The 16,533-nt window shown below is 39.8% G+C and overlaps 1 protein-coding gene, 2 long non-coding RNA genes and 1 pseudogene across 3 annotated transcripts; 3 read left to right on the top strand and 1 right to left on the bottom strand.

Moving 5' to 3' along the window:
• The first annotated feature begins 564 nt into the window (after window positions 1-564).
• On the top strand, window positions 565-3,900 carry LOC116138735. Its single transcript, XR_004129337.1, has 3 exons — window positions 565-575; window positions 2,335-2,541; window positions 3,829-3,900. It is a non-coding gene; the product is annotated as an uncharacterized LOC116138735 (long non-coding RNA).
• Window positions 1,907-2,330, top strand: LOC116138736. The gene is made up of 3 exons (XR_004129338.1): window positions 1,907-1,969; window positions 2,060-2,127; window positions 2,203-2,330. It is a non-coding gene; the product is annotated as an uncharacterized LOC116138736 (long non-coding RNA).
• Window positions 3,901-5,826: 1,926 nt separating the features above from the next.
• Window positions 5,827-7,451, top strand: LOC116138687 (annotated as a pseudogene).
• Window positions 7,452-7,969: 518 nt separating this feature from the next.
• LOC116138686 (protein DYAD-like) lies at window positions 7,970-9,925 on the bottom strand. The gene is made up of 4 exons (XM_031424373.1): window positions 9,183-9,925; window positions 8,973-9,090; window positions 8,802-8,885; window positions 7,970-8,542 (listed from the first exon to the last, which is right to left on the bottom strand). Exons 1-4 carry the CDS (start codon window positions 9,923-9,925, stop codon window positions 7,970-7,972), a joined length of 1,518 nt encoding a protein of 505 aa, XP_031280233.1.
• Window positions 9,926-16,533: the final 6,608 nt, after the last annotated feature.

The raw sequence follows: 16,533 nt of genomic DNA, 5'->3' as shown, positions 1-16,533 counted from the left end.
TCAGCATTTGGAGAAAGTGGTGATATTGATTGGAGGTGATCAGAGGTGCTATAATTGGAGGTTCTGTAGGGATAGCACGACATGATTGACTGAAGAATTTCTAGTTTTGTCTTTGTTGGGATACCCATTTAATTGCCAACAACTGTCCCAAGTATGATTCCTCCATTTACAGTATTCACAAAATAGTTTACCCTTGCCTGATTTTGAATTTTCGGGGTTGGTTGACCCTGTATGCCCATTTGACCAACTATTGGGTTTGTTTGACCCGTGATTTGACCCAGAAGCCCAACTGCTTGGCCCATTTGACCCGCCTCATGATGTGGCATCCTGTGAGCCATTGGATGAAGTGAATGACACAACATGTTTCTGATCGTCAGATCCACTTTGACTTGCATATAAAAGAACATGTTTTTCTTCCATTTGCCCTAGCTGCCCAATATCCCCATTCGACCCTTCCTTCTCCAGAAACTGATAACCTGCAAAAGCCAACCCATGAGTCTGTCGATTTCTATCATTTACCTGTCGTTGATTCTCATCTTGAACGGCGAGTTGGAAAGTCCGCCGGAGAGTGGGAGGTGGTGATGTGGCCAGAACTTGGCTGCGAAAAGCAAGGAAATCATCGTTCAAACCGAGGAGAAAATGGCTCAATCAGTCACAATCGCAAATCCTCGCCCATTGTGCAAGAGTTGCAAGTGGCCCTTCTAGGGTTTCTTCTGTCACATCAAGCTCGTTCCAAACAGCGGAGAGTCGATTAAAGAACGAGGTTACCGAAGAGCTTTGTTGCTTAATCTTGGCAAGTTGTTGCCAGAGATGGAAAATTTTGGCTAGATCAAGCTTCCCATACATTTCCCGAATATTTCCCCACATCTCAGCCATGACTTCAGTCGGAGGAAGACCAGCCGCCACCTCTGATGACAAACAATTGCTGAGCCACGATCAAACCAGCATATTGCAACGGTGCTAGTGCAATTGAAGGTGGGAGTCAGACGGTGGCTGGGAGTTTGGATCAAAGAAGTCAAGTTTATCTTTTGTTATCAAGGCTCAGTGAAAATCGCATGCCCAACTGGAATAATTTTTGAAACCTGTTAAGGTGTTCTTGATGAGAACCAATTCGGGGCCATCAGAGGGGTGTGCATAGAGCACGTTGCCTGGGACAGGGCGATTGTTGTCGTTGTCGATGGTTGGAATCAGGTGAAAGGGAAACGAGTAGGGATTTGCGTTTGAACCCAGACCCGTTGGAGGTGTAGGATCTGGGATGTACCCCGACATTCCAAATGGGTGGGTTATTGGGCTTGGATCATGTTTAGGTTGGTGGTTTGGGTTGGAATGTTGGGCTTATGTGATTGTTGGGTTTGGGCCGTCTGTAATGTTTGGGTGTGGATTGTCTATGAGGATTGGGCTTGTGTTTGGGCTGTCTGTGATATTTGGATTTGGGTTTATCTCCATTTTGGAGTTTTGAGTAGTTGTAAAATAAAGAGGAAATCAATAACCGAGTATCTGTTTGTTTGCAGGGACAGAAGAAAAAAATGGCTAGCTGATTTGAGAGAATCCGGAAGCTGGATTCAGATCAGAGGCTCTGATACCATATCAAAGTTTGAAAGAGAAGGCAAGAGAAGCAAGACTATGCTGCCAAAATATGCCTAAGAAGAGAAAAGAGAAAAGAAACGTAGAGAATTTTGAGTGTATTATATTTTGTAAATATGTACAATAGCCAATTTATACAATTGTGTAATTGTAAAAAAGGAAAACAATAAATACAAAATTCCTGTAAATTGTTCCATCAATCACATGAATTAAGGTGATTGATTGAACCTTAATTTACTCCCTAATCTCAGCCAGCAGAGATCAAGGGAAAAGAACCATTCCATATTTCGGCCACAGCCATTCCCAACGTGTTTTTGAGGATCTCATATCTGCAGTTGTCCCCTGTTGACTATTGAAATCTAACAAGAAGGACGAATTGCTTCAGGTAATTTTATCAAAAAGTTTTTTTGTTACAAGCCCCTTGCTCCAATTGTGATAGTTGTTTGTGTTCTGATCTGCTTAATTTTATCTTTAGGTTTTTGTGAATGTGTTGCCTGATGTTGCTAAGCACAGAAGGCTGTCAATTGTTGTGTACCTATTAAGGTATTATTTGGACTTACATTTTAGTATTCCTGTTGGTTCTGTATTTACTACTAAAGTTAATATGCTTTTCTTCAGGACTTTGGGAGAATGTGATAGTTCGGCTTCATTGCTTGTCCTCCTTTTCCGATCCTTAGTTTCAAGGAAAGGATCATCTTGCCTTGGTGATGCACACAGTTCAGATAACTTTACATCTTCGCACAAAGAGAGTATGCTTTTGCTGTGCAAATATGTGAGCAATATTCTTGTGTCATATGGCTTCCTTCGCTTGTTATGATGCTTCAACAAATAGGGAGTGGTAATTTGGAAGTAGTTTTTATGGAATTGCTACTTGCAATTCAATTCGTTTTGCACAAAATGCAAGATCCAGAATTTGCATTTAAGCGTGAATTAACTGAAGATTCAGATAGCATTCAGGTAAGAATTCATCTGCTTCTGAATTATTAAACCTAGCATTTGTTAGTAGAAGAAGTTATTGGATCAGTTTCTGGAATTTTGTGGGTTAGGTATTTTTTTATTTATTTTTTTTTTTTTTCACTGAGGGAATTTGGTGATCAAATGTCATGAGAAAGCTGGGGGACTTCTTTATATAGTAAGTATAAGATTTAAAACAACTAGGGAACCACAATGCCATTTGACCCCTATAGTCTTGACATGTCCTAGGCACCTTCAACCTTGTCTTGCTATCCGTAATTTGAATTACTGGGTAGCAGGCAGCAAAAGCTGAACATGGTACATACTATGATGCAGTCATTGAAGTTAGGTAGTTCCAGGATTTGGTATTACTTTATGGTGACCAATACAGCTTTTACAACCAGTCAAAAGAATTTTGATTTATACTACCAACCTCAATGAAACTTAATTTTTTTTTTTTTTTTAACGAATTTTAAATAAACATGATGGAGTATATTTTCATGGGAAGTTGCATCGCCCTGATCAACAGTTGTTTGTCATGTATTTTTTTCCGGTGGCTGTATTTTGGGTACGTGAGGAGCTTCCTGGTTTTGTGGCGTCATCAGGTTTTTATTTTTTTGAGCATGTTTTTGTTGATTGCTTGTCTACTCTTCAAACTCCTTCCTTGTAAATCAACGTTCTTTTCGTACAATAGTTTTTCTTAAAAGAAAAAAATAAAACCTTGATGGAGTAACAAAAGTATCTCTTGCATGGTGGAATACGGTTTTTTTTTTTTTTTTTTTTTTTTTTTTTTTTTGAATTTGGTAAATACTTTGCTTTTCTTTTTCTTTTTTTTAATGGGAAACACACACACAGACATATGTTAAAAAAAATATTGGGCGAAGTGGATTTGATGACTTGTTAACAGTTGACACAAATAATCAACTGGTGAGATATCCTTTGGATCTTGTGTTCAGACTTCGAGAAAGAAATCTACTGAGTCTCTGTAAGCTTGCTGTACAACTGCATGCCACATTCTGTGGTAAACAGATTTCTTCTTTTACCTTCTGGATCCATATTACAGTATTACACAGAGCATAAATTGACTTATGAACGACGGAGAGATAATCTATGTTGCTTTCTTTTAGAGTTCGTTGTCTGTCCTTTTTATAGGGGTGCAATCATCAAGGTTACATATACATATTGCTATGGCCTGTGTGTGATCAGTAGGAATGCTGCAGCATAATATCTCAGTCAACTGTAATTTCGTTTATTTCTGAGTTTTAATCTTATGGGTATTTGACTATGCAGAGTAAACTTGAAGAACTTATGGAGCAGATTGTTTTCCTCTTACAATATGTTGACAGACGAAGCAAGCAACTAAGATGCCCTCTGCATACGTTTAAAGCATCATTAATTTGCTTAGGAATGCTGATGGCAATGTGAGAAAGAAGGTATGTGGTTTGCTTAATGCATTTTGTGATCTAACTTCTGTATATAAGAAAGGCTTTAGACAAATTTTTTAACTGGTTGATATGTTAGAAACATCAATTTTCGCTGGGGAAGTGTCTTACAAATCATTGCCTTTTACATGTCTCATGCACTGAATGCTATTACTTTTGGTTACACAAGTGTATACTCTACAAGTGGATGCATACGCTTTAAGGGATTTTGTTACTATTCCTTTTGTACCTATATTTTTCATATTAGTTCATTTTCAATGTAGAAAGTTTTACTTGTGAACAGGCTCTTGGGCTTTTATGTGAAACAGTGACGGGTCATGAGTCAGTTAAACCAAAGCACAGGGGGAGAAGAGAACTGAATCCAAATTCAAATAGTCATTGGCTTCATCTGGATGAGAATGCTTTTGAATCTTTCAATAGGATGTGCTTGGAAATTGCTCAAATAGTTGATGACTCCGTTGTAGAATCAAATGTTTCATTAAAAGTGGCAGCAGTTACAACTTTAGAGGGTTTGGCCAATAGGTTTCCTTCTTATCATTCTGTCTTCAACATGTGCTTTGCATCTGTTACAAACAGCATTAGTTCTCAGAACCTGGCTATCTCTTATAGCTTGGGCCAAAGGCATTGGTGGAGCTGCCTCGTATAATGGAGAATGTGATACAGAAGTCACATGAAATCTCTACCACTATTGACTTAAAAAATGATGCTGATGTTAACGTAGCTCTGAGAGAATTTCTGACGGCATCTATTCTTATCACCTTGGAGGTGGTGATAGACAAGCTTGGTGGTTTTCTAAATCCATATCTTGGAGATATTACAGAAATTTGGTGCTTCGTCCTGAATATTTGCTGGGATCAGATCCAAAACTGAAAGTGAAAGCTGATGCAGTTCGAAGGCTCCTCACTGAGAAAATCCCTTTAGGTATCCTCACAAGAATGTTGATTATTGACTTTCAACTGAAAGTTTTTTATGCATTCTTTGCAATTAATATAAAATGCTTGGCCTTTGTTCTAAAGGTTCAACTTGCTCTGCCACCTTTGCTGAAAATATAAGTTGGTGCTGTTGATGCTGATGATGCAAGCTTGGTAATTGCTTTCGAAATGCTAGGAAATGTTGTTGTGAGAATGGATAGATCATCTATTGGTGGTTTCCATGGAAAGATTTTTGACCAGTGCTTGATTGCTCTTGATCTTCGCCGCCAACACCGTAATTCGGTTCAGAACATTGATATTGTAGAAAAGAATGTCTTCACAACAATGATTGCTCTTACAATGAAATTAACGGAGACTATGTTTAGGCCTCTTTTTATCAGAAGTGTAGAATGGGCAGAGTCAGAAGTGGAAGACATTGTCTCTATGGGAAGCAAAAGTATAGAAAGGGCAACAACTTTCTATGGCTTTGTAAATAAACTTAGTGAGAATCACCGGTAAGTCAACTAATTTTATTTGTTTCTGTCATGGCATATGTTAGCTTTCCATATTTCAATGATCCTGATATTTGTTCTGGCTTAGCCTCATGGATATAGCTGAGAATTTGTTGGTTGAATTGTTATGGCCTAAATTATATAGATTTAGACAGCATGACGTGTCAATGACTGTATGTTTCTCAAAAAAAATGAGCACATTTTATAATTGGACAGAAGGTGGGATTTTATGACCTAGGTGTGCTGGGATTAAATCTACCAAAATCATTTATCTTACTATACAATTATACAGTGTGTATGTACACGTGTGTGTGTGTGCGGGCGTAAATTTTTCCCAGCTAAGTAGTAGTTATTCTATATTTTAGAAATTTACCTATTTCTTTCAGTTTTTTAAGTAGGAGCATAGCATTTTCTCATTGATTCATGTCACTTAAATGCTGGTCTTTGTTTGTCCCTTATTTCAAGTACTTACTTGAGGGTTGTGTTCGGCATCTTACTGACACTGGAGATGTAAACACTGCTAATTTGACTCGTAAAAAAAAGAAGGCTAGGACTCTGGAAGCAGGCACTGTAAAAGAGCAGAACAGTTCATTATCAATTAATAACTGGCAGCTCAGGGCTTTGGTTATATCGTCATTACATAAATGTTTTCTCTATGATACTGGGAGCCTGAAGTTTCTTGATTCCTCAAATTTTCAGGCTAGTCAATCTCTACCTATTCTGCTACATGGAATTCATTATTAATTAGTGTATGGCAACTAGTTAGAATGGTGCTCTAACTGACAAATAAAAATCTCAGTCCTCAAGCTTTTTGTGTCAGATTTTAATTGTTTTTGGAGCAGCTACCTGTGAAGTTGGATTTGCGGCCAAACTTCTTGTTATCTCAATATTAGATATTCCCTTGATGTGCTATATATTTTACCAGTGGTACCTTGGTGAATTGCGGCTTGATCCTTCCATTGGCAATCTTAATTTTTAAATTGCCTACTTCTACAAATTTTAATCAAGGGAGTCTAGTAACTTTGCATTAAGATTTGGGTTCATAATTTTCCTAATCGTTTTACACAATTAAGGTTTATTAACTGCTAACCCTGGTTTATCTACCAAGATTAATCATGCAGTTGATACTGAAAATCTGTACTCAAATTCCTAAATCCTTATAACAATTTGGCCAGCTGATTTCATATTGTAGAACCTAATATTCTATAGTTACCTTGGGAGTTACAATCTTATTGGTTATATATATTGTTTAGGGAGTATTCTAAATACTGAACTCCAGGGAAATTAAATCTTAATTATGCTTACTAAAGGAGGATCTTTTTCCTTTGTTACAGAATATGTTTCCGCTGTAAAATTTAAAAATTTAAATGTTTCTTTTGTGGGCCGTCTTGGTTTAACTATGGTATAGTTGGAGAGAGTTTTTTTTCTGATTTGTCTCTAAAAACTTTGTACTATTAACAGTGATGATTTCATACCGAACCTCTTAATCATAGTGGAAACTTAGTGCAGTCCCTCTTCTTGATTCTTTCGCCTTTTGTTCCTTGTTTTGCTTTTATTGAATATTGAAAGTGCTTTGTGTGTTTTTGCAGGTTCTATTGAAACCTATTGTTTTGCAGCTCATTGCAGGACCAGCAGCTGATCTGGAAGAGCATGTGAATGTACCATCTGTGGAGGAAGTTGATTGACTTGTTGGTCAGATGGCTGTTACTGCAGGAACTGACCTTCTGTGGAAACCACTGAAACATGAGGTGAGTTTTTGATATCTGATGTGTCTGTGCTCCTGTAGGGAGGTTAATCCCTCGTGAATTTTAAATGCCCTGATTTGATACTCTGCAATAAGACTTTGGGACCTTAACTTTAAGTATCTAAATGTGATCCTGAAAGTTCAGGAACTAGGAAGATATAACCAGCCATTACTGTCATTTGAAGCATAAGTATTGGGGCGGTTTTCCCTTGACGGCTCAGCCTTCAATACTTTTGGAATCAATTTCTTTACTTGACGTACATATTTTGCTTAATGTAGCTCTTATTTGCATTCAAAACCCAGTTTGATTAACGTGTCAAGTTTGAATATCTGGTTTTGTTGGCTGAAACAATACCCTTCCTTGGTGAATTGCTAGAGGATGTAGAGTTACCTGTCAAATCTCTAGCTCAAGATATTATAAAGGAAATGGAGTCAATGAGCGGCGAAAGCCTTCGACAATACCTCTGATGTAGTTTGTCTTTTAGATATTCAATTTTGTCATCCAAATGCGATAGCAGAGGCAATGTATTTATCTTCCAAGTTTTTGAGGGGAAACTGTAAGTTAATAGTCAGTTGTTATAAGTTTGTAGTTCCAGGCAAAACCAACTGTGCTTCAAGCTCGGTTGGTTCCGGTGTGAAACAGGCCCAGGGTTTTTAAGTGTTTATATGTATATTGTTGTAAGGATTTATATGGTTGGGATAAGTAAATACCAAATGAGGTAAAAATATAATATAAGAGCCAAACTATCATTCTTTCCTTGCTAAAACAGCAAATATAAATATAAATTGGGTGGTCATGATGACGATGATAATAATAAATGTTCAACCCCGTTTATGCAAAGGTGGATTCGGGGTGGCTAGAGCCAGCCAAGAAGATGATGATGAAGTTGAGGAGCATCCCCTTCTCTTCTGCTCACAATCCATTAATATTTCCTTTCTTTCACCTCCCACGGTTTGCCTCATAGCAAATGAAACAGCAGTGGTGGTCGTCTCATTTTGGTTGTTGGGAACCACATCAATGGGATGCCTCTCAGGCCGTGGCTTGACTAGGGATATTGAATGCTTTCCCATTTGGGAAAGGTCGGGAGAGAGGAGGTGTGGTGGTGACGTGGAGGAAGAGGAAACCGAGGGAGGTGTTGGGACCATAATGAGATCATCAAGAGGGATTACATCTTTAACCGATATTGTCATGTCTGGCCACATAAAACTCCCCTGGGGCTTGCATATCCTGAAGCCGCTCTTCAGTCTTTTTATTTTAGCGGCTTTGTCTTCTGGTATTATTACTTTCGTTGTAACGGCAGGTGATATTGTTGACCCCATTTGTAGTAACGATGCTGGGGTTGATTTTGTTTTGTTTGTTTCCTCCACGGATGATTTTAGCTTATCCATTAAAACCTGCATGATTACCATTAATTTAAGTCAATGTATGAAATTAGTTAAATCTTTAAACAAAGGCACCGTAAATAACCGATCATCGCTAAAATATTGACTAATTAATACTAACAAATGTTTACTAATGATGTCAAGTATTCATTAGTGCAGCATTAATCAGTAATCACCACATGTTTAAAATTATCGGACAAAGATTCAAAAGCAGATAAACATACTAGAAATAAAAGGAAACTCAGTAATTGAAGGTTTAATAATTGAATACCTCCATTCCACAAAGAGAACGTGAAACTTCCATTATTTGTCCTTCAATCTTAGCTTTCTTATTCACCAAATCTGTATACATCTCCTTCCAAAACAATCCAACAAATACCGAAAGAGTTAGATTAACAACACTCTGGGGATCAAGTCCCCTGTTCACTAGTTAATCATTTACCTTCAATGGAAGCAAGAAGTTGTCATGATCAAAGTTCTGACTCGTATTACAAGAACTTGGAGTGTTCACAACAGCCACATCATCCTCTTGCTTCTTTAACAAGAGTCCCTGCATGTTCCTGTTGATTTCCAAACAAACACAGATATATATCAGTATTATTCAACATCAATTTGTTACAAGGAAATTTACAAGCCTCAGGCACGTAGTAACCTTTCCATTTTGGCCATGGCTTCCTTGAGCAGCTTGAACTCCGTGGCACAAACAGGATCCTGAATCGGGTTATCACCAAGGCTCCAACCAGGCGGTGGAATCCAATAAGGATCCTCAACTCCGGCCTCTTTGCGAATAGTAACCAAATCAGCCCTCTCCAACCAGTACTCCATGGCTCCGTCGGCGTTATGCCTCCTCCGAAACCTCTCCTGTCCCCCTGGCGCCACCTTCCCCGCCACGTGTTTCAACAAATGATCCAACAGACCGGTATCACCGATCAGTTTCCTCGCCTCCATTCTCAACGCCGGCCTCAATATCGGCTTCCCAAACACCGCTTCTTTCTCCTTCATTATCTTCAACATGTTCACTTCAGCTATTTGATACCTCTCTTTCGACCATCTAGAACTTAAGTTGTTTGTCCCTTTCTTCTTCCTCTTCCTCTTCTTCTCACAGCTAGTAATAAATACGTGCGCCGCGCTCTTTCTCTTCCGATTCTCCTTCATCTCCTCAGGTGACCGATCTAACTTCACATCTTCTTCTTCACCGTCAAGTTTCTCCGTCTCATCATTTCTGAGGAACAGAAATTTCTTCCTATTACCCCAGTTGAGCACCCCGCTACTCTTAAGCTCAGTCAAGCAGTGGCCGTTCTTGGAAGGTTCCAATGAGACGCTCTTGTTTGCAAGAATCTCAACAAGTGATAATGAGAGTTCATGACCGGCTTCCTTTTCGTCCAGTGAAGCCATATTCGTCTTCAGCTCTTCTTCAAGGTTACTGTTAGAGTGTTAGTCTGAGTGTGTGTGTATGGGGAGAGAGAGATAAATGTGATTTCACTGATTTGTGTTAGTAGATATAGATATAGTGCTTGTCTGCCCAAATGCATCGTTTTTGCGGCGTCGTTTAAATAACATGATTTTGCAGCCTCCTACAAAACGATAAATATGAATTAATGAATAAAAATGAAAATTGAGAAATAAGAGTGCGGAGAATAAAACCAAATCGCGTAATAATAATTATGTTTAAAAGTGCTCATGCGGCTGCACGTAAAACAGAATCAAAACAAAACTGATTTGGGTAAAACAAAACAGAAGACGCGCTTGTACCGCACGTGAAGAGACAGAAAAATATTTCAGTTTGATGGGGCCTTCCGGCCTCGTGTCTACAGTCTAGGGTGGAGCGCGTGGAGTTTAATGAAGTGGATGGCCGTGGTTGTTGTGGGAAAAGGGCGTAACAGAAAAGAGAAAAAAAAAAAAAAAGTTGTGAGCGCTTTGGGTTTAATACTTCTATAGTTTTCCGGTAATCCGGTGGGCACTAGTAATTTCAAATTGGGTGTGTTTGTTTAGGAAAATAGACAAACCTAATTCAACTAATAATAAAAAATTTATAAATTGATAAAAATACTCTCACTCACCCATAATTGCTAGATTCTGGCCATCATCTTCAGAATCTGGCCAAAATCTAGTGTCATTGAGCATAATCAGCCAGATTTGATCGGTCGTGCGCCGTTATGGCCTTTTCTAATCAGATTTACGACGGATTTAACTAGAAAATGTCAGATCTACAATTGGATCTGGCCATTAACAACCAAATGGCCACATCTGGCCGTCAACGACGACCAAAGATATGGTCGTTGTTGATGAACAACGACGACCATATATTAACCATCATTGATGACCAGATCTTTAGCTGTGGATCTGATCAAAAAAGACCAGATTGGCGCACTGCTGGCTAGATCTAGCCGCTAGTACTCTATTACGTTAGATTCTGGCTACCTTCTGATGGTAGTTGTCGGAATCTGACAAATGTGGGTGGGTGGGAGTGTTTTTATCAATTTATAAAACTTTTTTGTTTGAAGTGTTTAGTTAAATTAACAAACTCATGGGGGTTTAAATAGTTGAATATTATAAAATATGATTTTGAGAATAGGAAAATAAACATGCAATTTTTTTCATGATAGGAATAAAGTATTTAAAAAAAAAAAAAAGGAAACAAACACAGTAAATTTAATTTGCTACTGTCAAAAAAGTTGTCCGAACTCAGTTTTCCTTGTAAATTAATTTTAATCTTTGTAAATCATTTCCTTGTAAAGTATTATTCTGTTCGCTTGTAACAGTCTTCGCATGTAATCTTGTTCGTATAAATGTGTTATCATGATATCAGTCTTGTTCCAATACTGTAAGCAATCAGAATGTACTCGTGTATAATAAAGCGAACAGAACTTGTAAAAACAAAATGTATTTCATTAATGCAAAGAGCACAGCAGGCAAAATGGTACAACTGTTAGCCTTGATCTAACTCCTAGAGGAACTACCTCATCATCCTAAGGCTGGTCGGCTGTGGGCTTCTTCGAGGCATGTCCCGAACCCTCTGTCTGATCAGATTTTTAGGCGGCCGCCGCTGCATCATCCGCCCACACCATGGACCTAAGAGTTTCCTGCCAATCCTCCAGGAGGTCGGACATATCAATATGCGAGTTCTTCGGCCGCAAGGCATAGATAGACTCGATTGCCCACTCGGCAGCCTTCTCCTCGACCTCCTCGACCTGCCTCTGCATCTCTTCGATCAGGGAAGCGACCTTTCCCTGACTTATCTGAAGTTCGGCCTCGAGAGCTTGCCTTTGCTTCTCGAAGGCATCCTTTTCTTGTTCTGCTCACCATGCCCGTAGAGAGGTCGCTTTGAGCTCCTGATCCTTCTCTCCGACCTCCTTGGAGAGTCTGGCTATGGTCCTTTGAAGCTCCTTTATTTCCTCCCCATGCTTCTCGAGCTCCATTTTGGAAGTCCACCGTGCGAAAAGCCACGTCCCTTTCGTTCAGGTACTGGTTCGCCGACTCAGATGACAGGTTTCTCTCTGTTTCGGCATATTCTAGGCTCTGCTTGAGCGTTGCGTTCTCTTCCTTCAGAGTGACCTCTCCCTTTGCAGCTCCTAGCCGAACCTTCTCTAGGGACACTTGCATGGTAAGCAGGGCCTGTGAACAAGAAAAAATAGCAAGTTTATCAAAAGAAATTAAGGGAAGTCCTCGCCAAGGGCAATTCGTTTACCTTGCTTAAGTGCTGGACAAATGTGGACATTAGGTCCATGTCGCTGGAGCCTACAGACTGCTCAAATGCCTCCGAGAGTCTGCACTCTAGCAAAGTGTAGACTATCGGCTGTAGGTACTCCGGCAGGTTTCCCAGTGAGTCTAGCACTAGGGTATCCTCCACGCTTTTCGCAGTGGTCGTTTCGCCAGTCGGTTCCTTACCCGACCTCCTCCCAACATCTGGCTGCAACCTCCCGGGTAGATCGCCCTCAGATTTGGTCTCAGACTCTTCGACTTGAATTTGCCTTCTCTTCTTTGGTCGCTGAGCCGTTGTCTTTAGCCTCAGGCGAACTGTCGATGGCTGGGAAGCCTTCGCGGTTCGGATTGGTGCGTCAGGTTAGGGCTGGGAAGTTCCAACAGGTCGCACTGGGGGGCCCAGTGTGACACCTTCAGCCGGGGGATCGACAGGAGCCGCATCGGTCGCCTTGGCTTTCCTTGATCGAGGAAAATTGATTTGCCTTCGTCGCGACTACTCTGGCTTCTTCGGAGGCATGGTCGCTGCATGCAAGCATCATTAGCAACAATATTTCACTTCACGACCATAAAAGAACAAGTTAGCTAGACATACTCAATGGGGGCTCTAAAGACGCGTTTGCGTTGAAAAAACCGTATTTTCGTAGATTCGCGGTCGTCACGAGCTTTTTCGTGTCGCGGCTGGCTTCGGGTAGGAAGCCGAAAGATACAATCCTGTCCGGGTCGAAGAGCAGCCCTAAGTCGGTCGTCTTGTTAACTGCCAGAAAAGAAATAGGTCGTTAGAAAGAAAAACGCATTCCGAACTTAATGAGTTCGCCAAGGGAAAAAAGCCTCCTCGGGTCCTGAAAGCGGCAATGGCCATCGTAACGAAAGAAGAAAAACTTCGTTTCGTAAGCCCCCGCGTTGCTAGGGTAGCTGTGTATCCCCTCGGCAATAGTAGGTCGCCTGGACAAGTAATAAGAATCCTTGTCCTTACTCTTTTTCAAGAAATACGAGCAGTCGAGCTCCGCAGCGGTCAGTTCGCCTAGCCCGTTCTCACGACAAGCGATGTACATCGCGACAGCAATCATATACGCGTTTGGAGTGAGCTGTATCGGCACTATCCCGAAGTGATCCAATATCGACCTGACAAAAGGGTGGAAGGGGATCAACCCCCCACCCTTGATGATCTCTTCGGAGATCGTGGCCAACCTACGGGATGGATATCGCGATGAGTGTCCCACATAGCGGAAAACTTTCACCTTGATACCGTACTGTTTTATTACCCTCTCGAGCTCTTCCCCGGTAAGTACCGAGTAGACTTCGGAAGTGACACTCCGAGCATCCTGCGAGGACGAACCGGTTCCTTCCTCGGATCTGGTCGTTGAGGGGTCTATTCTATTAGTCTGCAAAAGCGACAAGCAAGGGGGGTCATTTAGCCATTGTACGCTACTCCGTACGATGACGTGGAAGGGAACTCTCTAAAAACCTAGAGAAAACCCTAACATAATGATTCGAGCCACCATTCATGGCTCGAACCCGACATGAGCGTCTTGTCTCCGATGAGTTACCGGGAGACTAACGCCATCTACCAACCACGGGAATAAGAAAACAAAAAACAGAGAAAGGTTCTTACCTCTCGGAGTACGAAAATGGCTTCTGCTTTGAATATCGGAAAAACTCTGGTTTGGAAGGCCAAGACTCCAAGCTTGCGAAAATCTCTTGCTCTCTATAAAAAAGACAGTATGGTGACATTGGCTGAGAAAGATCTGAGTTTTATAGAGCGCGAGACAACATTTTTTTTTCTCGGAATCAAAACGACGTTTAGGCGACAAATACTTCTCACCGTTGATCACTGCCACGTGTCACAGATCAGTGAGGAAGAGTGAGCGCCACGATTGAAGAAGATCAAATCTTTATCTTTTCCGTTGAAAAACTCAAACGACGGCATTCTCTCTCTCTCAGCATTAATTACGCCCCAATCTGCATTTAATGCTCAATAAGGGGCGTCGTTTCGGCATGTCACGCATTTAATGCTCTGATAAAGTGATACCGTGTTAGCATATAACGCATTTAATGCGCCTGGCTGGCGCTTATCACACGCAAGACACGTCTGTCAGAGCAGAGACTGATTCATTAAATGCACCCATACTAAAAGCACGACGGGTAACGTCTGACGAAGTCAGGTCGCTCATCCTTAGCAAGCAATGACCATGCAAGGTCATGTTCGCAAAGAGTGCTACCCCGACCTCCTTTCAAACAGGTCGGAATCGCCAGAATTTATAGATCATCCAATCGCGGCATGACTTATAGTTTCCAAGGTTCGATTTTCAAACCTTAAAAACTAGGGGACTTCTGTTATGCCTGAAAAATATAGGGCTGACGTGAGGTCCAGTCAGCCTGCAAAAATCAGAACATGGGTACACCCGTAGCCTGCTTCTATCATAATAGTGGGCGCGCGCCAGGCCAGCCAGGATCTGTGGTGATCCCACGTGTCCAATCCGTGCTCCAAATCGCGCAAATCACTCTAGAAAGTGGGTAATGTGACATAAAGAAGGATTTGCACGGATAATCGTACCAACTCACAGATCCAGTAATTATTTCCTCAAGGTATCCCACTATAAATTGAGAGTTCCTCTCTCATTCAAGGGATTCGCACATTTTTACTCTTAATTAGCTACTCTCTCTCTATAATTTATAGCATTCACTCGCTTGTACAATCATTTGTAAGTTAGTCAGCTAATGCGACCTGACCCCTATCATTAATAAAATATCAGTGGACGTAGGACTTGCTACCTTAGCATCCGAACTACTTTAAAAGTTGTCTCCATTGTATTTAATCTCATTTTCCTTTATATTCACATGTGTCTTCTAGACCAATTCAGCATTTCACACGTGCGTTTCATTGGTGTAAAAATCACGCATCAACATATTTATTTGACAATTTGAGAGTTCACCGGGCAGGCAAGGAAGCTATAATGTTTTCTGGGAATTTCATGTTCACCCCGTTAGAGAGTGTAGCATCTCGTCCATTGAGAAAGTAAAATGGAAGGCACATACTAAGAATCCATTAATGCATAATGGAGATTATGTTGAAAGCATTCTCGCAGAAGGAGAATTTATAATTGTAAAGTGGGTGCATTGTCATTTGAAATGACTACTTCATCATAAGCCTATATTCAAGTGGTTTTACGATAAAAGAGAAATATACGACACTTGAATTCTATAATAAGGTGGAAGAATGGTGCATTTAGTAATGTTATTTATTTCAAATTATAGCAGCTAACTGAAACAATGTCCAATAATCTGTTTCATTTTTTTGGTTTTTTACTCATTTTATGGTCATTGGTTCCTCTTAGATTAAATTCTTGGCAGCGAGTGGCTGAATACTGTACTCATGCATATGAATATATGTACAGCCAGGTGATGCATTTTGTGTCATTTTTCTTGCCTACAATTGTGAGCAGCTCGTTAATCAAATGGTAAAGAATCTGGTTTTCAACCTTTATTATATTTACTTACACACCGGTAAAATATACTTATGTGATGTATGGGCTGAATTATATAAACACTAATTATATCATTCATGATTTTGATCTATTATTCCTAACAAAAAAAAATTCTTACAACTATTTCAAGTTAAATAATTAAAAGAAAATTATCTATTTAGTTCCTAATTTTCAACACCATGAAAGGAAATATATAGAAAATTGGAATGATAAATGTAAAAATTCTAAATGTTATAAAAAGTAGTATAATACTTAAACACGCAATATTGAGAAACAATAATACTATAATTACAAAGTTACAAAAATTTGCATACAAAATGAGATACAAAAAACGAATGAAAGAGTGAAACAAAAAGTCAAACTCATTATATTCATTTTTTATCACATCATTTTGCATGAAGATTTTTGTAAAATTTATTTATAAGTATAATATTACCCATTAACGATGAGCTATCAATGTCTGAAGTTGTTTTGGTGATAGAGCATCAACTAATTTCTAATTCTAGAAGAGATGTTCTTCACTTTAATAAGAAGCCTTCGAAGCAATCAACCGCAATATCGTTGGTCCATATGACTAATGGATCAACTAATTAACCAATTTTATTATCTAATTTTCTGAAAGGAGATGCATGTGAATATGGTGCGAGTGTTGTTGCGCGCTTTCATAAATATTTGCAGCCCTGAATTGAAGGTAAACTTAAGTTTATGGAAACAATACATCGATTCCTTCATGGAGCCAATTTTGCAAGTGCTGATACTGATCCAGGAACGGTACGCAAGTTGTTTAAATCAGATTAAGTCTAATTGAAGCAAATT

This window comes from Pistacia vera, unplaced genomic scaffold, assembly GCF_008641045.1.
Source record: "Pistacia vera cultivar Batoury unplaced genomic scaffold, PisVer_v2 Contig343, whole genome shotgun sequence".
NCBI classification, from domain to species: domain Eukaryota; kingdom Viridiplantae; phylum Streptophyta; class Magnoliopsida; order Sapindales; family Anacardiaceae; genus Pistacia; species Pistacia vera.
Note: the sequence above shows the minus strand (reverse complement) of the source record. Positions and strands in the feature narration are given on the sequence as shown.